The sequence below is a fragment of the Mustela putorius genome, unplaced genomic scaffold (assembly GCF_011764305.1).
Source record: "Mustela putorius furo isolate JIRA1106 unplaced genomic scaffold, ASM1176430v1.1 tig00003859_pilon_pilon_pilon, whole genome shotgun sequence".
In the NCBI taxonomy this organism is placed as follows: domain Eukaryota; kingdom Metazoa; phylum Chordata; class Mammalia; order Carnivora; family Mustelidae; genus Mustela; species Mustela putorius.
In genome coordinates, this window is record NW_025422011.1 from 34,872,949 (window position 1) to 34,896,972 (window position 24,024).

Here is a 24,024-nt window from a genome sequence, read left to right on the forward strand (position 1 = left end):
CTGAGATCAAGAGTTGGATGCTCAACAGACTGAGCTACCCAGGTACCCCTCATTTTGAAATATTTTAAAGTAATAATTATTTTATTTGAAATTGCAAAATGGTAATGGTTGAGTATTTTATGTTTATAGCTGTCCCCCAGGTGTCAATGAAAAAGAATGCTAATACTATTTTTCACTCCTTTACAACCTACTGGCAGCAAACTATAGCAGATCTTAATAATTAATGAAGATGTGAATACTGCTGGACAGGGATGGGTACATCAAAGTAAGGAGAGCCAAGCAAGGGGGTGCAGAGGCATTCCTTATGGAATATCGCACAGGCTGCAGTATGGGATTTAGTAGGTAGAGAAGCTTTAAGATGAACAAAAAAAAAAAAAAAAAAGAAAGAAATCTATCTACTATCAGGGAATGAAGATGAAATTTCTAGGAAAAGAAAAGCACTCTTCTCTAGTAACAATAATAATCTCTGCAAAGGAAGAGTTGGAGAACAGAAAGGAACTGCCATGAATGTCCCCATTTTCTCCGGGTAGAAAGGAGAGTCAACTGAATGAGATCCCCATCCTTCCTAATGGGAAGGTCGGGGGACTAGCTCTAGAAGCAGCACCAATGCCTGTGGAATAGGACCCTGAATCTGTTTCCAGTCTCTCCAGGGACTGACTTCTGGGCCAGCCATCCAGACACATAGAGTGATCCTGTGGCTCTATACTATGCCACAAGCTCCTTGACAGTGAGGAGGGAGCTTCCCAGTCACTCTGCAGCTTGGGCACCAGTTTTTTTTTCCCCTTGGTAATTTTTAATGTTGTGGTAAAAACACATAAAATTTGCCACATTTTTAGGTATATAGTTGAGTAGTTGTGATATTGTGGTTTATTCTATATTTTGGTGTTGGTCCAAGATTTCTCTTTCATAGCTCTTAAAATCCTTGGCATTTCCAGGAGAGTAAGAACAATGGGAGCATCTTTTAAAATTTGGTCTTTTGTCATGGATTCCTGAAATAGCTCCAGGACCTCAACGGTGAAAGGAGTGTCCTCCCCATACAACCCCACCTAAGTTTATGTTAATGTGCAACTTTTGGAAAGCACCCGAGGATGGTAGCTGGTTGCCAAGGGAACCAACCTCTTGCTTAGAGGGTTGGAACTTCCAGCCCCACCCACCCCCACCTCTCTGGAGAGGATAGAGATTGGAGATTGAGTTCAATCACCAAGGCTAGTGATTTAATCAATCACACATATATAATGAAGCCTCCACAAAAATCCTGGGTTTGGAGAGCCTCCAGGCTGGTGAATGAGGGGTGCTAGGGAGAGTGGCAATCTTACTCAGGAAGAGCATGTAAGCTCTGCCCCCTTTCCGCATTCCTTTGCCCTCAGCATGTCTTCCATCTGGTTGTTTCTGAGTTACATCATTTTGTAACAAACTGGTACTCTAATATGTAAAATGTTTTCCTCAGTTTTGTGAGCCATTCTAACATGTTAATCACACCTGAAAAGAGGGTCTGGGGAACCTCCGTTTCATAGCTGGTGGATCAGAAGCACAATCTGGTGGGGTGGGGAGCAGTGGTACAGGACTGAGCTTTCAACCTGTGGGATCTGAGGCTCTCTCCAGGTGGACAGTGTCAGAACGGAGTTGAATTGTAGGACACCCAATGGTGTTGGAGAATTGCTGGATGCGTACCCATGTGGTGACCAGAAGTGTCAGAAGTAGTGTAGTATTCAGAATATTGCATTTGAAGTAAATGAAAATAAGAGTTTCTCTTGGGGTGCCCAGTGGCTCAGTGGGTTAAAGCCTCTGCCTTTGGCTCAGCTCATGATCCCAGGGTTCTGGGGTCAAGCCCCACATCGGGCTCTCTGCTTAGTGGGGAGCCTGCTTCCCCCCCCCCACCCTTCTGGGTGTCTGCCTACTTGTGATCTCTGTCTGCCCAAGAAATAAATAAAAACCTTAAAAGAGTTTCTCTTTACAGTAGCATTGAGTATATTCACATTGTGAAACCAATCTTAGAATTATTTTCATCTTAGCAAAACTGAGACACTGTACCCATTAACTCCACATTCCCTCCAGCCCCTGGCTACCACCTTTGTACTTTTCATATCTATTAGTATCCCCTGATTTATTCAAATAATATGACCAAAAGACTGTTTTTTTTATGTTCCTCTTGTTTCAAAGAAATTTATATTATTTCGGTGAATAACAGGTGTCCATTTTTGGGAAATCCATTTCTGCCCAACTTTAGGATAGTGGCCCCACAGATTGGGATCTCAGCTTTATTATGAGTGGCAAAATTGCCCCAGTGGAAAAGATCCAAAGTAACGCAAGCCCTGCCTTTGTGGATTCTAAGCGCTGTCCAGGGTCCTGTTTTCTTGGTCTTTGGAGGCCAAGGTTGGGGTCCTTCCTTTCCAAGAACATCCATGCTGTGAACTGCGCACCCCAAGCCAGGTTCTGAGGGTGTCTGTCTCAGCGATACAAGCTCCAGGAGTGGACTACACAGGCTGCAAGTCCTGCCCCCTGCAAGCCTGATCAGGACGGCCCCCGCGCCCTGAACCACCAAAAGCTACGCCCTCCAACAGTACCAGGCCCCTGTCTCATCTGTGCACTCTGCTCTGCCTTCCCTACCCTGCTGAGCTCGCCTTCTCCCCTCTCCACCACAACAGCAGACACTCCGCAGGAATCTCCTGGGCCTTCCAGGCTTTGTCCCAGGACCTGAGGGCAGATTCACTGCACTTAGTGATTCACAAAAGCCAACTGGAAATAAGTGCCCTCCTCCCTACCAGAGTTGGAATTCAGGGGCTGCAAATCCAGGAGTTTCCAAAAAGCTGGGCATTCCCAAACTGTGGGAGTCACAATTTCACTGAGTTGCTAGTAAGTTGGCAAGTAATACAGCTGCCTTCAGGAGTAGTGGGATATTTTTGCTTTCATTCATTCATTCGTTTGTTCGTTCAGAGCCCACACTGGGTGACACTGTGCTGTGGGCTGGAAATACAACAGTTAAGGAAAGAGTCATAGTTCCTGCTCTTGCTGAACTTACACTGTGTTAATGAAAACAAACAATAAGAAAATCTTTGAGAAGCTGTAGGAAAAAAAACACCTATGCTGTTAGTAAAAGGGGGCAGGCAGTGATATTTCAGATAACAGTACTTAACCAAATCCTTGACAAGGGATATTTAAACTGCAGTGCAAAGATCCTTGAGTCAGTTCTGTGGAAGAGCCGAGGGGACAGAGCAGATCACCAGTGCAAAGGACTGGTGGTGAAAAACTTGCGACATTCAGGGAATTGAGAAGAAATCACTTTGTTGTTTGGTGAGAAGGGAGAATGACATATTGGAAAGTGGAACAAAAACACTGTTTTTTGTTATTGTTAAAAATTTATTTTGGAGGGCACCTGGGTGGCTCAGTGGGTTACGCCACTGCCTTCAGCTCAGGTCATGATCTCAGGGTCCTGGGATCGAGTCCTGCATCGGGCTCTCTGCTTGGCAGGGAGCCTGCTTCCCTTCCTCTCTCTCTGCCTGCCTCTCTGCTTACTTGTGATCTCTGTCAAATAAATACATAAAATCTTTTAAAAAAATTTATTTTGGAGAGAGTGCATGAGTGTGTGAGTGGCGGGGAGAGGCAGAGAGAAGGAATCTTCAAGCTGAGAACCCAGTGCAGGGCTCAATTCTAGGACCCCTGAAATCATGACTTGAGCCAAAACCAAGAATCAGACATTTAACTGACTGAGCCACCCAAGCGCCCAAATTATGCTGCCTTTTCAATAAGGATAATTTGATCCAGCCCTCACATGATTCACATACCCTTTCATTTATTCAACAAATACTTATTGGGCTCTTCTGATAGGGCAGGCACTGTCCTAGGTATCGAAGATTCTGCGGTGAAGACAAATAGGAAAGAAGGCTGTTTAATTAAACAATTACATCTGAAAGACAAAAATATTGACAATATATGAGTTCTTCCTTCTATTGGTATAATGGAACCGGCTAGTTTCCTCCTCTTAATCTATTCTTAGAACTTATCTTCTGGTAAAGGACCTATGATTTAAAAAATGAAGGAGTGAAGACAAAAATATTAGCGGGAATGATATGTGCAAAAGGCAGTGGGGACAAAATCATAAGCTGAACACAGTATTCTGTTTGAAATAACATTGTCAATGGTTTACACTATTTGGGGGTCAAGAGCTGAAACTGAATGTAAAGTAGTAGAGGTGGAAGGAGAGGGAAAAGAGACTTGAGAATAGTTTTCTGTTTTGTTTTTAAAGAAAGCTACTTTGGGGGCACCTGGGCGGCTCAGTGGGTTAAAGCCTCTGCCTTCGGCTCGGGTCATGATCCCGGGGTCCTGGGATGGAGCTCCACATCGGGCTCTCTGCTCAGCAGTGAGCCTGCTTCCTCCTCTCTCTCTGCCTGCCTCTCTGCCTCCTTGTGATCTCTGTCTGTCAAATAAATAAATAAAATCTTTAAAAAAAAAAAAAAAAAAAAGAAAGCTACTTTGGTGTAGAAGACAGAGTAGAATGCAATAAGGGAGAAGCCAAGAGACTAGACAGGAAATGACATATACTAATTAGCCTGGAAAGAACATATCTTTTCAATCTAGTTTTCCCTTTCTTTCACTCCTAAAGAAGTATACTGGGGTGTCTGGGTGGCTTAGTCATTAAGCATCTGTCTTCGGCTCAGGTCATGATCCCGGAAAGGGTTCTGGAATCAAGCCCTGCATCAGGATCCCTGCTCAGCGGGAAGCCTGCTTCTCCCTCTCCCACTCCTTCTGCTTGTGTTCCCTCTCTTGCCATCTCTATCAAATAAATAAAATATAAAGGAAAAAAAAGTATATTGACCATGTAAGGTACCATGTGTTTTTCCCACGCCACTTATTAATTCTCCTGAGACATTGACTGAATATCCTATAAATTCACTCAATTTGGACACTACCTACCTAGAAATAGCATCACATTCCACAGGTTAATAAGAACTGAGTCCCACAAGACTGCCCCCATATCAGATGCCAATTCGAAGTCCAGGTTGTTAATCTACACTTCGAACATAAATTAGTCTGTTAGCGACCCCTCTTCCTCAACTACAGACCCCAACAATTATTTCTTATTGCACTTTCTGAGGTACTGACAATAACTGGAACATTCCAATGGCCAGACCAGAAAACCCCTGATAGTAATAGCATGCCTAGAGGATCACATGCCACACGTCCCCTTCACTGCCCAAGATCATGGGCTGAACATATACTGACCCCCACCCCTGATCATGTGCTCTCTGCCTGCTCTCTTTCAGGTACGCCCCAACCCCAAAAGTGTCTGCAAAACTCTAGGTGTCTATCTTACTGTTGGAGAGGTAGTTGTTACAGCTTAAGCCTGTCACCTCCCTCAGGTGCTGCCACCCAAAATAAATTTCTCCCTTTCTCTTCTTAACCCTTGTTTCTTGAGTTACTGACTTATCTTAGGACAAGTTTATCAGAGTTTGTTCAGCAACAGTGTTGGCAAACCCAGCCAGGAACCATGCTTTCGATGTGTGCAGCCAGCTTGAGATTCCCTGTAAGGGACCAGCTGGGTGTAGCAGCAGGCCGAGTCTCACTCATTCCTTTTCTGGGTTAGTGCCTGTGATAGTTTGGTAACATCAAATACTATTTGGTAACACCCCCTCCTTGGGTTCGATTAACTTGCTAGAGTGGTTCACAGACTCAGGAAATTAATATACTTATGGATATGAAATGCTGGGGTTCGGGACTGAAGAGTCAAGAAAGAATTCTTGACACATCTTTGGTGCAAAAAGGGTGTTTTTATTAAATCCCAAAGACAGGAACTGTGGGCAGAAAGAGCAGCAATGGGTTGTGAGGAATGGCTGATTATATACTTTCAAGTAAGGAGGTGATTGGTGATAACAAGGTTTCTGGGACCTTGGAGGGCTAGCTGTTGTTAGGAAAAGGTCATTTATTACTATTTAGTAAAACTAATCATGAGACCCTTCAGAAGTTTACCAGTGGGCCATATGCTTGAAGGATGACTGCTAACATATCTTGGGAGTGAGGGGACAAGGTAGAGATAAAGGAAGTTTCCAAAGGGATTTTTATGGGATCCTGGAGGTCAAGCTAATGTCAAGCATCAAGCTATGGTTGCCTTTTGCCTCTACAAAGTATTAACATTGAGGCAGCTAAGCAATGAGGAAGATCACTCTGCCTGTACCAATTACTTGTCAATGGGCTGTAAGTTGTAATGAAGTTTAATTTTTCTACCTTTGTTCTTGACATCACTATTACTGGATTATTACAATACAACAGAAGTATATGAATAGCCAGATGAAGAGATATGTAGGGCAAGGTCCCTAAAAGCAGGAGCTTCTATCCCATGGAGTTTGGGGACTAGCGGGTTCAAATGTGCTGGTTCACCATCCTGGAAGTTCTACAAACACTCTTGGGTTTTTATGGAGGCTCCGTTACATAGGCATGATTGATTAAATCACTGGCTATTGGGGGGATTCAACCTACAACAGGCCCCCCCACTCCACCAGCACCACCCCCATCAGGTGCTGTGACTGAAAATTCTAACCTTCAAATTAAGGTTGGCTCCCCAGGCAGCCTGGCCCTCATCCTCTGGGGATTTCCAAAGGTCACCTCATTAACATAAACTTGTCATTGGAAGAGGCTCGTTATGAATAACAAGACACCCATTTCATTTTTATAGCTCTGAGGCAATTTCAGGAACTGAGAACAGAAGACCAAATAGTATGACAAAAGATAAGCCCATTGATCTTCCCGCTTAGAAAATTCCAAAGGTTTTCTTAGGAAATGTCTAGAGCTGTGAGACAGGAAGCTTGAAGACTGAAATATATTATAAACAACAGTAGTATGGTTGGGTGAAGACTGTTGTCCTTTTTCTACACCTCCCTTCCTAAAGTTCATTAGCTCCTAGACCAAGATTCAGAGGTGATAGAGAGACATAAATATCTTTTAGCCTCCATGTCAAAGGTTACTCAAGTATGAAAATCATAATGCTTCTGATATCATAGCAGCCTACTATAGCAAGCAAGATGCCATCACTCATATTGAGCAGTGGTTTGTGTTAAGCAGTGACACAAGCACCTAGGGCATTTCAGCAGGGACCAGATACCACCAAGACCAGCACCAGTTGATGACACACTCAACTTATAACCCACAGAAAAGTGGGGGTCCAAGACTGTCTTTGTTAATCCTTTAACAAAGTGGGATTTTTTGCAGCAAACTGTTAAGACTCTCCAAGCAATGACTGCTTTATGCCTGATTACTTCTCAAAGGCAGCAACTACAGAAGGCTCTGCCTGATTGATCTTTGCAAAGAACAGGGATCCTTCACCTTTGAACATAAGCACTGAGTCCTGAGAACCCACTTACATGGGGCCAAGGACTTAACAATGTGATGATTTCACATTTGGTTTGTTAACCTCCTACCCCCTGTCCTGTTTAGTTTGTTGTAGGACTTGTCTTGTGCATTACTTTGTGTGCCTTATAGGAGGCCCGTTAATCACATGGTGAAATGTCACTGAGTTTGGAATCCTGAACCTGCTTTATAATTATGTTAACTTTAAGACTGTGGAAAGACTCCTGTGTGCGCCTTCATAACATGTTCATGACAATATCCAAGCAAATCAAAACATAAATCTGTAAGTGTCTCAAGGTTGAATTAAAACCTAAGGACAACCAATCACAAATAGCCAACTGGCCTTTTCCAAGAAAGCTTATAATGCTTAAGTTATTGCCGTTCAAATAATATTTTTGCTTTCACATCTTTATTAAAAGACTTCCTCCTGTTTTTGGGTGGAGCCCTTCCAGCCACTTTGTTTGATGCTACATAGTTCAAATTAATTTCCCCCTCAAATAAGCTCTTAAAAAGATAAACTGAGGCATATTAAAAAATTTAACAGTTGATTCTTGATTTGGTATTTGATCAGGAGATTCACAACGAAGGGTATAGAGATTATTTTGTAGAAAACTGATAGCAATGTAAATGATTCTTGTGAGCTAGCAGTGCAAATATTCCGTATGATTAAAAGATAATCCCAAAGGGGGAGGGGAAGGAGAAGCAGGCCTCCTGCTGATCAGGGAACCCACTGTGATGCTGGGCTAGATCCCAGAACCCCAGGACCCCAGGATCATGACCCGAGCAGAAAGCAGACACTTAAATGAGCCACCCAGGCACCCCAACAAAGATAACTTTAAAAACCCTTAAAGTCTGGAAATTACAAATACTTCTATTTGACATATGGATCACAGAAAAAAAATCCCACTGTAAGAAAACATTTGGACATGAAGGCTACTGAAATTAACTCCGTATTCAAGCATAGGAATTCAGCTAAAATATAAATAAAGGGAAATTTATACTTTAATAGTTATAATAAAAAGGCTAGAAATCAGTAAGAATCTAACTTAAGGAGTTAGCATACTGTGAGAATAAATTCAAATAATAACAAATAAGAATTTATGAAATAAACTTACTTAAAAAAGAAAATGTAAAGAATAAAAAAAAAATCCAACAAAGCCAAAGTTTATTTTGATCACCCTATTTCAATCTTTGACTATCCTTTTTGACCCTGTAACTACACTATTTGAAATTGCAAACTCTATTCTCCAGGGCTGGATTTAGGATGAGGGGGGTAACTTGGGGGATGCACAACTTTAAGGAGATAGGGAAAGACACAAGAATCAAGATAAACATTTTAGTGGAATATCTTTTAAGTCAACATTAATGCAAAATATCCATAAATGACTATAAATACTTTAAAGACAGTGTCTGACCTTGCACTTGCACAAGGTTGGCCCCAGCCCCATCTGCCTTCACTCCCCAATCCTGGCCCATGGATTATCTGATAGCAGTGACACCAGGTGTGTTTCCAAAATTCAGATGACTGTGGTTCTAGTATACTGTTAGTAGTACATGGTAAAAATCCCTTATGTTTTGAAATAAGTACCTGACCAAAAAACAGTTTTGTTAAATGCCTTATCAACATATGCTGAAGTGATTATTTAACCTTCCTCCATCAATCAATAACATAAATTACAACATTCCTAATATTTGTCTTTTTGTACTTCTGTTGTAAGTCATATTATATTTACAGTGTATATTTAAAATGTTATATTTAAGTTATCTCTACACCCAACATGGGGTTCAGACTCACAACCTGGAGATCAAGAGTGACATGCTGTATCAGTTGAGCCAGGAAGGCCCCCCTAATTCATGATATATTTAAATTCAATTTTTGAATTTTCAAATATTCATATTTATGCATATATATTCATAAATAATATGACTGTGAATTTCCTTGCAGTGCTATCTTCTACTATTAAAGTTTTATAGCCTTATAAGAGAAAATAGTAAAATCACCTTCCTCGGTGATGCTCTGAAAAGGTTTAAACAGTCTTTCACAGAAAATGTTACTGTGTCAGATTTCACATTTGGGATTGTCAAATGTGAAATGGAGGAATAGGTCTAATCCCAATAATCCTATATCTACTTATATCTTCACAACAGGCTACAGATAATGTTCACTGAGGAAGTAGACTCCCATTTCAATTGAGAAACCAGCCATTCTCAAATAGTAATGTACCTAAAAGCTGCCTGGGAAATAATTTAAAATGCCAGTTCCTAGGACCTTCATCCAGGTATTTTGATTCAGTAAGTCTGATGTGGGGCCCAAGAATCTGGATTCTAAGAAACACCCAAGTGATTTAGACCCAGTGGTTCCAGGAACACAAAACTTGCCAGTAAAACATGCCAGAGATGGTGAGGCTGTGAAGGAAGCCATCTGGGCAAGGGAGAGAGAGGAAATCAGATGCTCTGACATAATCTACCCTGGCCTGGTGCTCCAGTCTCATTTCTAGGCTTCTCACATCTGAAATCTTAAGCTCTACATTCAATTAAAAACATGTTATACCTTTCACAGAGCTTATGTTTTTCATTTTATTTTAGCCTCTCAAACCCCATGTGAAGTAAAACAGATACTTTACAGAGAAATGACTCACCTACATCTAACAGACATCAAACACCAACTGGGCACAAAGCATCTAAAGCTAAGAGCCCCCAAACCTTGTCACTCTGAGGCCTTTATTTCACTTTTTAAAAGAACATTAGGTTCTTTAAATCAGGTACAGCGCCACCAGGAACCATCTTCGTCATTGTGATCAGTATAGTCATGCTTAATGATAAGGTGTGGGTTGCTAACTTGCACAGCTTCCAGAAGTTTCCGGGCTTCCTCATCAAACGCCTCTTTGCACACCCTGAGAAAACAAGGGAATATCTCTTCTTGTACTCAGTTTTCCCACAGTCCTGTAATTTCTCTGAAGAATTTGTTTTTCAGAGAAAGACTGGGGAATGGGGCAAGGAATATACATAGGTATATCACCTGTGAGTGATATACCAAGGGAACATAGCAGGCGAACGAAAATGGAATATAGAGCAGAAATAGAAATAGGTTAAAATTTAAGAGAATCCTCCCAAGAGCTTTTTTCTACTCAAGCAAAACAGTACTACTAATGAGGACAATAGCTAACATATAACACTGTTAGGTGTTATATGCACAGTTCTCAATATAGACACCATACCTCTGCTTTTGCAAAGGTCATGGCTATACCATATCACCTTTATGAGAGAGCTACATTAGCACCTGTTTTTGATAACTGAAGGAAGTTAAAAGATTTTTGCTTTAAACACACACACACATAGGTAAAAAGCAAAAATAGCATTTGGCATTTGGGCTGCAGCAAGCCATTACAGAGGCAGCAGGAACCCAAGCAGCAATAGCAGCCTCTCCAGTCTCCTTCCCTGGGACCTACAGTGCACCTCAGCACCAAGCCATCATAGCTTTGAACTGTGCCTGTGGGTATCTGTGCTTCATATCAATTTATTTTGTGCATATGTCCTAAGGTATCAGAAAAGCCTAGAAGAGGTTATTTTTTTGGGGTCCAGGAATGCTCAAAAATTTTTCCATATAAATTAATGGTAACTGCATCAGATTTATACCATTTTGGCTTGTGAAAGGTTTCATAGGAACACTCTACCTTCAGATAGTAGGGGGACACCTCTACTGCCTTACTGACTTGGCTGATCGATCCTCACAATAAACCATGGGTAGATATTATTATTTCACCCATTTTTATAGATAAGGAAACCAAAACACAGATTGGAAACTAGTATAAGTTCAAGTATCTATTAAGTTTCAGCTAGATTTCAAACTCAGGTAGTCTGGCTTTACAGTTCTCGGCTATTACTACTTTGCTATAGTATGTCTCAAAATTGAATGTCCTATAGGAGAAAAACAAGTAAGGGCCTCCAAAATACATAGGGATCCACGATCAGGTTGATCCTTAGGCCTGCAATAAATAAGTAGCTTCCCCAATCCCTGGTTACAAGAAACTTTTGCCCTGAGAAGCCAGTGAAGACTTACCCTAGAACTTTCAGTTTACATTCAGGAGACCTCAAGACTTCACATAACTTCATCACTCCTTCGTGCCCTAAAGTATTCTGTCTCAGGTTTATTTTTATCAGGTTTTGGTTGCTTCTAAGAACAGAGGAGAGATCCTGACAACACAGGGAGGTCAAACCACAATATTCCAACCTGAAGGGAAGAGAGACTAAAGATAAAATTAATTTTACTCCAGACAGCAAGCACATAAGACGTCTGTGAGCTGGGAGTGTAGGACGACTTCAGAAGCTTAAAAAAAAAAAAAAAAAAAAAAAAAAAGAGGGGGCACAATTAGACAAATGATTCAAAGACTGTTAAATACTTACAATATTCATTATTACTAGATATTTATAGACTGAATATATTCCTTCCTAAATCATAAATTACAAGTTCATAATTATAGTCCAGGGAATAAATAGGGAAGCAGACTAAGAAAAGCTGAAACAGTTGAATCTTTTATCATCATTAAAAATATAGATACACTGGGGCACCTGAGTGGCTCAGGTGGACTTCTGCCCAGGTCATGATCTCAGGGTCTTGGGATCAGCCCTCCATCAGCCTTTCTGCTCAGCGGGGAGCCTGCTTCCCCATCTCTGTGCCTGCTGCTCTGCCTACTTGTGATTGCTCTCCCTCTGTCAAATAAATAAATAAAATTTAAAAACATATAGATATATAAGTGGACTTTTAAAATATGATATTGAGTATTTCAAAAGCAGGGTATATAATGAGGTCTCTTAGCACCACACCATTTATGCAAGTAAAAATGAATACACCAAAAAACATTACATCTTTTACAAAGATACTCACAATTCTATGGCATATTTCAAACACAGTAGACCAGCTGCCTGTACATGGGAAGGAGACTAGTTTAAAGAAGATAAATTAACCAACTAGCCAACCAGTAGTCATTGGAGGATCCTTGCATAAACCATGAACTGAGGAAGTATGTTAAATTCAAACTTTTACACATGATGATGTCCCTAACCAACTAAATTTAATTTTCACCTGTGTTTATTGAGCCATTCAACAACTGAGTGCCTATATAGGTGCAGAGTATTAAAAAAAATTAAATTACTGCCTAGATAGAACTGGCATTAATGTGGTAGAGCAACACTCCCACTATTTATGACGTAAGATAAATATCACTCAAAATAAACCATAGGGTAAAAAGCACTATGAGACATAAAAGATTTCAAGAATTCATCAGGAAACAATCATTCTATATTTGCAGTCACTTATAATGTTCTCAAAATATAGAAAACTAAAACTAACAGAATGACAAACTGAAAGACAACTCTACAGTTATAAAAAATCACTAAAAATATAGATGATTTAAATAGCAGAATTAGCAATCTTAACTCATACAATACAGCAACCAACAACTCTTCATATTAAGTGTGTTATGGTACATGTCTAAAAAATGGACTATATACTGGGTTGTGAAGCAAATAACAATTTTTAAAAAACTGTAATCATGCAAAATATGTTCTTAGAACACAATCCTAGAGATTAAATATGAAAAGATGACAAGAAACCCCTTTCATGTTTGAAAATTAAGGAATACACTTTAAAATAACCAATGGATTGAAGAAAAAAAATCATGAGGGAAGTTACATATTTAAGACTCAAAAATAACAAATGCTACATTTAATATCAATTACAGGATGGAGTTAATGCAGTGATTTAAAGGAAAAGTCATACCTTTGTGTTGGAAAAGGAGGAAATATTTATGAGCTAAGCATCCAGCTCAAGAATTTAAGAACAGTAAAATAGGGATGCTTGGGTGGCTCAGTTGGTTAAGCATCTTTGGCTAGGGTCACAGCCCCAGGGTCCTAAGATCAAGTCCTACACCTGGTTCCTTGCTCAGCAGAGGGCCTGCTTCTTCCTCTGCCTGCCATTTCTCCTGCTTGTGCTCTCCAGGGTGCACATGCATGCAAGTGCACTCTCTCTGGTAAATACGTAAAAAAAATTTTTTTAAAGGTAAAATAAAATTAAAAGGAGAAATAAGATCAAATAATTAAGGAAAAAATATATATATAGAGAAAATCAATGTTGTATTCTTTGAAAAGTAAAATGAGAAAAAGCTGAAACTGCCAATATCAGGAAAAGAGATATCAGCATATGTCTAAATCACTGGAGATGATCAGAAGTCGAGCAGACAATAAAATATCAGACACTTGCCAAGAGATTAAAAAATTTAGCTGAAATGGATAAAATCATAGGAATGATTTTACCAAAAATTACTCAGTAAGAGGAAACTTACATAAATGTGTGATCATTTTAAAAATTGAATCACAAGTCAAATCTCCACACAAAGGAAATTCCAGATCATATAGCTTCATCAGAAATTTCTACAAAGTTCAAGGAAGAAATGATTCTAATCTTACACAAACCCTCCTCAGAAAAAGAAAGAAGGATTACTCACAAACTCATTTTTTGAAAATACTGTAATCTAGATACCAAAACTTGATGGGAACTGCATAAGAAAATTATAACTTAATCTCCATTATAAACACAGATGTTAAAATAGTCCTCTATCAACAAAATGAAGTGCACGAAGTATATGAGATACCATGACCAAGTTGGTTTGGAGCCTCCCACCCCCATTCTAATATATATAATAAACATCAGTGTGATTTACCACAATTGACACATTTCATAAATCTCAACATGTATTCATAATTCAGAAAGAAAATAAAAAATTCTTAGCAAACTAAAGATAGGAACCTTCTTAAATTAATAAAAGAGAAGCATTGAAATTTTGACAAATTTTGCTTTTGACACTGAAAATAACACAGGGAAGCCCAGTATCTCCAGACATTCTATCATGTCTTACAAGATACTAAGGCAGTAAGAAGGAAAAAGGAAAAGAATAGAAAAGGGGGAAAAAAAACCCCAAAACCCTGTTATTCTCAAAAGAGAGGACTCTACCTAGAAGATCCAAACAAATACGAATAAGCAATTATAATTAACTGCAGGATGTGATAAGTTACTGGATGTGAAATTAATATACAAAAACCCAACTGTGTTTCTATCTGTAAGGAATAAATAAAATGAAAAAATAACAAAAATACCCATTTCTGGGGAACCTGGGTGGCTCAGTGGGTTAAGCATCTGCCGTTGCCTCAGGTCATAATCACAGGGTCCTGGGATGGAGCCCTGCATAGGGCTCCTTGCTCAGTGGGGAGACTGCTTCTCCCTCTGCCTCTGCCTGCCACTCCTCCTGTTTGTGCTCTCTGTCAAATAATTAAACTGTTAAAAAAAAAAAATACCCTTTTCTAAATACTATTGCAATATAACAAGTACTTAGAAATAAAGTTAAACAGCAAAATAGAGGGCCACTACAGGAAAAATTACTAAGCTTTATTGATATAGCTAAGTAAATAAGGATCTATCATAATTGATAGGTTCAATACAATTCCAATCAAAATGCCACCTTTATGTGTAGGCATGGATACATGGGGAGGCTCACATGCACGTGTGTGTAACTTGGTAAGCCAATATTTAAACTTTTGTTTGGAAATGCGAAGGGAGAACCCAGCAACAGACCCATGCACCAATGTACTGATTTATAACAAAGGTGGCCCTGCCAAACAGTGAGGAAAGAAAGAGAGTCATTAAATTTTTCCAGAAAAGATGTATCCACATAGAAAAAATATTAAACCAGACTGACCTCCAACCATATTTTAAAATCTCAAATGCTGGGGCGCCCGGGTAGCTCAGTGGGTTAGGCCTCTGCCCTCGGCTCAGGTCATGATCTCGGGGTCCTGGGATTGAGCCCCGCATCGGGCTCTCTGCTCCACAAGCAAGGTGCCTGCTTCTCCATCTCTCTCTGCCTGCCTCTCTGCCTACTGATCTCTATCAAATAAATAAATAAAATCTTAAAAAAAAAAACTCAAATGCTTCATAAGTTGCCTTTTACATTTAGAAAATAGAAGAAGGTCTTCAGAATCCTGAATTCAAATTTAGAATTTCCCAGTGTCAGAAAAATGTCCTGAACAATTACAAAAAGCACTAACAATAAAAGAATAATCTGATGTTAACAATTAAGTTCTTCAGTTCCATAAAAGACACCATACAGCGTAGAAAGAAAAGCCCAAGTTATTGTCACATATGTAAGTGACAAGGGCTCATAACCAGAGTATACTGGAGGGGAAAAAAAAACCCCTACAAATCAGTAAGGCCAAAAATGCCTCACCAAATAGAAGAATGAACAAAACACATGGAAAAATAACTTGACAAAAGAGGAAATACAAATGGCTTTTAAGCATCTGAAAAAGTATCAAACCTCTAACCAGACACATATTGAAACCAAAGATGCTAAAACACACACCTAATTACCTAAACTTTAAAAATAAAATCAGACAAAATGGCAAGAACAGAGAACAGGAACTATCACACACCACCGGGGCAGAATAAATTAGTACAGTCTTTTTGATAATATCTGGTAAATTTAAAGATCTTTTCCCCATTATATAATAAATCTATCCCTATTTACCCTAGATAAATGTATACATATGTGCCTTAGAATTCATTACTGAAATATTCATCAACAGCACTGGGGTACAAACATAATCAGTACAACTTTGTTTCAGTCTGACTGGTACAAGTTCATAAGCTTCACCTGATGCCAGTACAGCTCTGAGTTATGCCATGTATGGCTAACAAGGCATCTGTAACTACTTAGTGACACTGCCTACCTATCTGACATAACCAAACCACTGTAATGGTGACCCAAATCAATAGAAGAATAGATTCCACACTGGAGTGAGCTGTGTTTCTTCAGGTTATATATTTTTTTAATTTATTTTATTTTCAGCATAACAGTATTCATTTTTTTTGCACCACACCCAGTGCTCCATGCAATCCGTGCCCTCTATAATACCCACCACCTGGTACCCCGACCTCCCACCCCCCCCAACTTCAAAACCCTCAGATTGTTTTTCAGAGTCCATAGTCTCTCATGGTTCACCTCCTCTTCCAATTTCCCCCAACTCCCTTCTCCTCTCTAACTCCCCATGTCCTCCATGCTATTTGTTATAATACACAAATAAGTAAACCATATGATAATTGACTCTCTCTGCTTGACTTATTTCACTCAGCATAATCTCTTCCAGTCCCATCCATGTTGCTACAAAAGGTGGGTATTCATCCTTTCTGATGGAGGCATAATACTCCATAGTGTATATGGACATCTTCCTTATCCATTCATCCGTTGAAGGGCATCTTGGTTCTTCCACAGTTTGGCGACCGTGGCCATTGCTGCTATAAACATTGGGGTACAGATGGCCCTTCTTTTCACTAAATCTGTATCTTTGGGGTAAATACCCAGTAGTGCAATGACAAGGTCATAGGGAAGTTCTATTTTTAATTTCTTGAGAAATCTCCACACTGTTCTCCAAAGAGGCTGCACCAACTTGCATTCCCACCAACAGTGTAAGAGGGTTCCCCTTTCTCCACATCCCCTCCAACACATGTTGTTTCCTGTCTTGCTAATTTTGGCCATTCTAACTGGTGTAAGGTGATATCTCAATGTAATTTTAATTTGAATCTCCCTGATGGCTAGTGATGATGAACATTTTTTCATGTGTCTGATAGCCATTTGTATATCTTCATTGGAGAAGTGTCTGTCCATATCTTCTGCCCATTTTGTGATATGATTGTCTGTTTTGTGTGTGTTGAGTTTGAGGAGTTCATTATAGATCCTGGATATCAACCTTTTGTATGTACTGTCATTTGCAAATATCTTCTCCCATTCCGTGGGTTGCCTCTTTGTTTTCCGGACTGCTTCCTTGGCTGTGCAGAAGCTTTTGATTTTGATGAAGTCCCAAAAGTTTATTTTTGCTTTTGTTTCCTTTGCCTTTGGAGACATATCTTGAAAGAAGTTGCTGTGGCTGATATCGAAGAGATTACTGCCTATGTTCTCCTCTAGGAGTCTGATGGATTCCTGTCTCACGTTGAGGTCTTTTATCCATTTTGAGTTTATCTTTGTGTATGGTGTAAGAGAATGGTTGAATTTCATTCTTCTACATATAGCTGTCCAGTTTTCCCAGCACCATTTATTGAAGAGACTGTCTTTTTCCCACGGTATATTTTTTCCTGTTTTGTCGAAGATTAATTGACCATAGAGTTGAGGGTCCATATCTGGGCTCTCTACTCTGTTCCACTGGTCTATGTGTCTATTTTAATGCCAGTACCATGCTGTCTTGGTGATCACAGCTTTGTAGTAAAGCTTGAAATCAGGTAACATGATGCCACCAGTTTTATTTTTGTTTTTCAACATTTCCTTAGCGATTCGGAGTCTCTTCTAATTCCATACAAATTTTAGGATTATTTGCTCCAGCTATATGTTTGTTTTATGTGAAGATATGGACCACTGAATTCTCTTTTTTGGGGATGGGACTGGTTTGGGCCAATTTTTGCTCCCCTCTTTATTACAATGATATCAAGATCAGCAGGTCAACCCAAACCCCCTTTCATGAGTTGTAATAGATAACAAGGCCAATTGGTCCTCTCTCAGTCTCATTTAGTTGGCTGAGTACAGAATGCTGAGGGTATAGCTGAAATAAACACTGCAATTTGACCTCATTGTATGCTTGGAGTGCTAATGATAGTGGCCCTAATCAAACTATGTAGGAGACAAATTAATCAGATTTGGCCCCAGCTTCTGTTGGTCAGATTGAGAGTGGCCAGTGGAATGGCATATCCATGTGAAAGTTAACCAAGACTATACTGTGCAGAAAAAGGAGAGATGAATATTTCAGGTCTTTTGAAAGACCCTGACAACTCTTCATATGGGTCATTTCTAGAGTGTGTATGCTGTGAGCAGCGTTGAAGGATGAGGTAATGTCTCCCTCCAGGACAAAGAGCAGGCTTGCTTAGTGCCTGCTATAAAATGATGGGTCTCCCAAGTTCCATGTTTCTCTCCTAGGATGCAACCCACTACCATGTGCAGGTGTCCATCCATGCTGTCCACATCCACCCAGTGGGATTTGGGTAGCAAAAGAAATGGACATAGAAACACTAGTGCTTATGCTGCCATGCAAGGAGTAATAAAGTCCTCAGTCTCTGATGGGATTCTGTGTTTCCTGCCAGTATCCAGGAAATACGGATAGGCTAGTTTACTAGGTTTATAAGCAGATAAAACTAAATTCCAGACCCAGGGGCACCTGGGTGGCTCAGTGGGTTAAAGCCTCTGCTTTCAGCTCAGGTCATGATCCCAGAATCCTGGGATGGAGCCCTGCATCAGGCTTTCTGCTCAGCAGGGAGCCAGCTTCCTCCTCTTTTTCTGCCTGTCTTTCTGCCTAGTTGTGGTCTCTGTCTGTCAAATAAATAAATAAAATCTTTAAAAAAATAAAAATAAATTCCAGACCCAACAGCTACAGTATCATCATTGTTGAGATCAAAATATATAAGCAGTCAATGGACACATAGGTAAAGTAAAGTAGCATTTTCTTGTAAGAATCAGGGATACATAGAATATTTGGGTTTCCCACATATGGAGCAAAATTCTTGACCCAGAGATCAATAAATCACACTATTTAAGTAAAAATATACTAGACAATATCCATTCAAGATTTTAAAAACATCTAAACAATATATGATTAAACATAAAAAGTACTCAAAACATAGGATAAGGTTTTATTAGACCACAGGCTTCTTAAGAGCATAAATAGTGGAGTATCTATGTGACTCAGTTAAGTATCGAACTCTTGATTTCAGCTCAGGTCATGATCTTAGGGTTGTGAGCTCAAGCCCTGTGTCAGGCTCAATGCCTGGAGTCTGCTTGGGATTCTCCCCCACTTCTCCCTCTCTCTCACATCTGCCCCTCTCCTGCTCATGCTCTCCCTCTAAGATAAATAAAATCTTAAAAACAAAACAAACAAACCAGCAAAGATAGCATTTCTCCAGATTAAAAACCATGAGCAAATTCTTTTTTTTCGAGAAAGAGTGCACGTGTGAGATCTAGCACAAGCTGGGGTGGGAAGTGAGGGCAAGGGAAGGGAAGAGGGAGAGATAGAGAGAATCTTAAGCAGGCTCATGCATACACCCTGAGTGGAGCCTTATGTGGGCTTGGTGTCAAGACCCTGAGATCATGACCTGAGCAGAAATCAAGAGTCAGGCTATTAAGCAACTGAGCTACCCAGGTACCCCCAAATCTTCATTTTAATTAGAAAATTCAAAGAGAGATGGAATATCTGAAGGATGATAGAACATGGAAGACCTTAAAGCAGGTACCATTTACTTAATACATACTAATACATACTCTGTCCAGGGCACTAAGGAGGACACAATGAATTGTGAATTATGGCTGCAATACTAACAGCACATAATACACAGTGATCCACATATTTGAAATTCAGATTCTCATTTCTGAGAGTAACTTACCTTCTGTCCCATTTATCATCCTTTCTCATGTACTAAATTTCTTCTAGCCATGCAGGCCACCAAATAGGTATCATTTTCTAATGGAAAACTGAACTTACCCAAGTCTCTCAATATTGCAGTTTGGATGTCTCAAAGCCTCAGACAGAACTTTTACTCCATAATCCTGCAGGTCATTGTGTCCAAGGTCCAGGCTCCGCAGGTGTGTGTTGTTCAGAATAGCAGAAGCCAGATCCAGACAACACGTACTAGTAAGAGCACAGCCCAACAATCTGCAAGAAATACAAAACAGGTGAGACTGTCAGTTGTGAAGCTTAATTAAATTATTCCTAGGAGAGAAGCTGAGGTATCTAAGCCTTTTTCCTGACCCTTTTCTCCCCACAATCCAGGACACATAGAGGAATGTCTAACGTTACCAGCAGAAACACATGGGATTTCTTAACGAGCTGAAAACAAAACAGTGGGTAAAGCTGCTTTCTCCCACAAATAACTTATACAGACCAAGTTTCCAAATAAAGGGTATAAACACTTTTTTCTCTCAAAACAAACAAACAAACAAAATAGATAGAAGTTTACCCAAGGAACCCACAGATCTCTGTGCTTTTAGTTTCTAATATATTTTTGAATAAAAATACTTTCCAAGAATCTATCTTAAAGTGCTGTTTTCTAAGAAGCAGCAGACTACATAGAAGTTATTTCTTTCAATAGGGCATTCGAGAGCATGCAGAATCTGCCCTCAAGTGTTCACTTTCCATATTTCATCCCCATCCTACTCATCAAGCATACCCATCTTTTTTTTTTTTTTTTCCTTCCAAATCTGCCACACCTATCTTCAGGTCCCTGCTCTCTTCCTACCTTCTGCCAAGGGTATCTGCACACCACAAAATCCTCTTCATCTTTTAAGGCTTAGGTAACTCAGTAGCCTCTGTCCCGCTCCTTGCTCCTTGAGACTTTTGTCTTATAAGAATACGTGGAATACGTTGTAACTGGCTTTGTCCAATAAGTTAACAGCATATAAGTATTTAAATATTTCTGAAATACTATTCTATGAAAAGGAAACCTCCAAGTCCTATCTATACAGTAATAACAATTACATATACACATACCACACATGTAAATACCCACCCACAGAATAAGAGAACATAGTAATAAAAACAGTTGCTTAATGAGTGGCTTGTTGAACATTTTTAGAAATTCCCTTCCTAGTGGGCACCTAGGTGGCTCAGTCCATTAAGCATCCGACTCTTGATTTTGGCTCAGGTTACCATCTCAGGGTCCTGAGATCAAGCCCCATGTATGGCTCTGCTTGTGGCATGGAGTCTGCTTGAGATTCTTTACCTCTGCCTCTGTCCTAGCCTCCCCACTCATGCATACATACTCTTTCCAAAAAGAAAAAAATTCCCTTCCTGTTTTTTTTAAAATTGACCTAGTTATAAACCTGAAAGAAAAATTAGTAGGGCACAGTTTCTGCCTCATGGATGTAAGGTAGAGGACACACAGTAGACTCACTGGGGTACAACCAAAAAAATATATAAAATGGCTGTTCAGTCTGTTGTCTCTGGTCCTCCTTCCCTGAGGGAGGTTGAATTAATGTATTAACTGTTTAAGAAAAATCTGATGAACATACTTCCCCACTTGTCTCAAGCAGGGTGAGAGAGAAGGAATCAGGTGTTTATTCTTCTCTCTGACACACACTCAGCTCATCCTTCTTTCCTCATCTCCCCTACCCTCACAGTAGTCAAAGCACCCAAAGAAAGGTCACAAAAGACCTACGCCACCTCCTGAAGGTGACAGCTTGGATGCTGAAAGGCATCACACAGAAGCTTTACTCCATCATCCTGTAGCCAGTTTGACCCCAGATCCAAGTGTGTCAGGCTCCTGTTGCACAGGAGAGCGGATGAGAGATGTTCACCACTAAGCGAAGTGAAGTGGCAACGCCTCAGCCTGTAGGAAGGACAGTGTGAGTGAAGATGGAATCACTGCTACTGCCCAGAGGTTCTTATCTTTGGGAAGATTTCATGTTCTGGTCCCTTATATCTATTTGCCAACACTCATCTCATCAAATACCCTCCACCCTTGTTTTTCAGAATGTTTCTTACTATAAATGAAATGTTAGCCTCTTTACACTGGGCACAAATATAGGGCCCAATTGCAGAAGTAGCTACATGGAGCAAAAGAGCAGGCATTTGGAACAGAATGGGAGTAAGCACAGAAAAGTATTTTTGTACATAATAAAAGTGGCATTTCCAATCAGAAGGGAAAAGATCTATTATACCATAAATAACTTGGGAAGGCAGACCTGACATATAGGGGAAATAAGTTTAAGCCTTATAACGAATTAGGAATAATTTAACATTTCAAAAATTAAACCATAAAGTGTGTGACAGTTTTTTTTTTTTTTTGAAAAAAGGTATTTCCAATTATGACAAAACTGAGAGGTCATGAGGAGGATTTTGACTTCAAAAAATTTTAAACTTCTGTATTCTAAAAATGACCATAAGAAAGTTAGGAATTGATGTACCATGCTAGGTAAATTATTTGCAACATATAAAAAATAATGACTATAAGGTCTATGTGCTTATTAATAACCATATTATATAACATACATAACAGAAAACATCTAGAGGAAAATTAAATCCATGAAGAGATAATTCCTAGAATAATAAAGGCCAAAAACATCTGAAAAGATACTCAACAAATTATTTTTAGTTATCTTCAATTATCTAAGTAATATTGGATAAGGGGCTCCTGGGTGGCTCAGTCAGTTAAATATCTGCCATCCATTCAAATAATGGTCCTGGGCCATCCCCACATTGGGCTCCTTGCTAAGCAGAGAGTCTGCTTCTCCTCCCTCCACCTGCCGCTTCCCCTGGCTTGTGCGCTCTAAGACATAAAATCTTTAAAATAATATTGGTAAAAAAAAAAGTAGATACCCAGTGAAGATCTTAAAATGTAGGCCTCTAGACTGCTGAGGAAATATGAATAATCTGGAGAAAATTTAACCGTATCTAACAAAATAAGAATTTTGGCTCATCAGTTCCATGTCTAAAATTGTCTAAGAGCCATGAAGAAAATAATCACACTGTGATCCAGCCATACCATGGGATGCTGCATTTCTCTTTAATGGTGCTCATATACATATGTATAGATCTCTCTTCTAAGTCCAGAATATGGAGCTGGACAGGCAGACTTTAGTCCTGAATCCATCATCTTCTTGTGAGCATTAGGCAAGCTACATAATCTTTCTAAGCCTCCTATTTCCTACTGTCCAGTAAGGCACTTAGAACTCAGGTGGCCAATTTGACACCATCAGGTATTTTTGTACAGATTAAACCAATTTAGCACAGGACCCAGCACAGAGTAAGGACAGAATAAATGGCAGTTATTGAAACTATCATCCTTGTCATCTTATCATTATGGATAACAGATGGGAAAAAGCAAGGGACAGAATATGTTCATAACATTCTCCCTTTTAAAATATATTTCAGCTTTTTCTTCCTTTTTGCTACCATCCTGGTGTGTGGTTGACTATTCCTCGCCATGTCTTCTCACAAGACTTTCAGAATCAAGCGATTCCTGGCCAAGAAACAAAAGCAGAATCGTCCCATTCCCCAGTGGATTCAGATGAAAACTGGTAATAAAATCAGGTACAACTCCAAGAGGCGTCACTGGAGAAGAACCAAGCTGGGTCTGTAAGGCATCACACTTCATGAGATGGCACACATATTGAAGCTGCATGAAGCTCACATGTTCCTCCCCCCCCACATGTTCCTATCCTATCACTCTGTTAACGTGAGCATGAAGCTCACATGTTCCTCCCCCCACCACATGTTCCTATCCTATCACTCTGTTAACTTCCCTCCTACCTGGCCAATAGACATGTTTTATCAGGGAAATGATTTTTCTCTGTTACTATGCCTTTACCTCACTAAGTTGGTTTAGTAATAAATGTGAGACCTTTCAGTTGAACTGCTATTGTGTTCTTGATTTGTGAAGTACTGAATTCCTCATTTGTCAGATCTCACATAGCACTGTTCAATAGAATTTTCTGCAGTGATAGAAATGTCCCATGACAACCAAGTGGCTAGGAGGTGCCTGGGTGGCTCAGTCAGTGAAGTGTCTGCCTTCTACTTAGGGCATGATATTGGGGTCCTGGGATTGGAGCTCTGCATCAGGCTTCCCGCTAAGTGGGGAGTCTGTCCCTTGCCCTCTGCCCCTCCCCC

General features: G+C 39.9%; 2 protein-coding genes across 4 annotated transcripts in view; one reads left to right on the plus strand and one right to left on the minus strand.

Moving 5' to 3' along the window:
* LOC106004460 (60S ribosomal protein L39-like) lies at positions 1-23,759 on the plus strand. 3 transcript variants are annotated; one of them, XM_045065873.1, is made up of 2 exons: positions 1-42; positions 23,290-23,759. In XM_045065873.1, the coding sequence occupies exon 2, from the start codon at positions 23,342-23,344 to the stop codon at positions 23,495-23,497; it is 156 nt and encodes a 51-aa protein (XP_044921808.1). In that variant the 5' UTR covers positions 1-42; positions 23,290-23,341; the 3' UTR covers positions 23,498-23,759. The 3 variants fall into 3 exon arrangements, with proteins under 3 accessions (XP_044921808.1, XP_044921809.1, XP_044921807.1); XM_045065874.1 differs by lacking the exon at positions 1-42 and adding an exon at positions 19,550-19,563; XM_045065872.1 differs by lacking the exon at positions 1-42 and adding an exon at positions 20,004-20,093 and having other exon boundaries at positions 23,290-23,750.
* LOC101680281 (zinc finger protein 215) overlaps positions 9,810-24,024 on the minus strand; it is a 104,874-nt gene continuing 90,659 nt past the window's right edge. The window contains exons 12-15 of the mRNA XM_045065871.1: positions 21,575-21,745; positions 19,903-20,073; positions 11,399-11,569; positions 9,810-10,232 (exon numbers count right to left, since the gene is read on the minus strand). Coding sequence (XP_044921806.1) covers positions 10,097-10,232; positions 11,399-11,569; positions 19,903-20,073; positions 21,575-21,745 — 649 coding nt within the window. The 3' untranslated portion in view covers positions 9,810-10,096. The remainder of the gene's footprint in view (positions 10,233-11,398; positions 11,570-19,902; positions 20,074-21,574; positions 21,746-24,024) is intronic.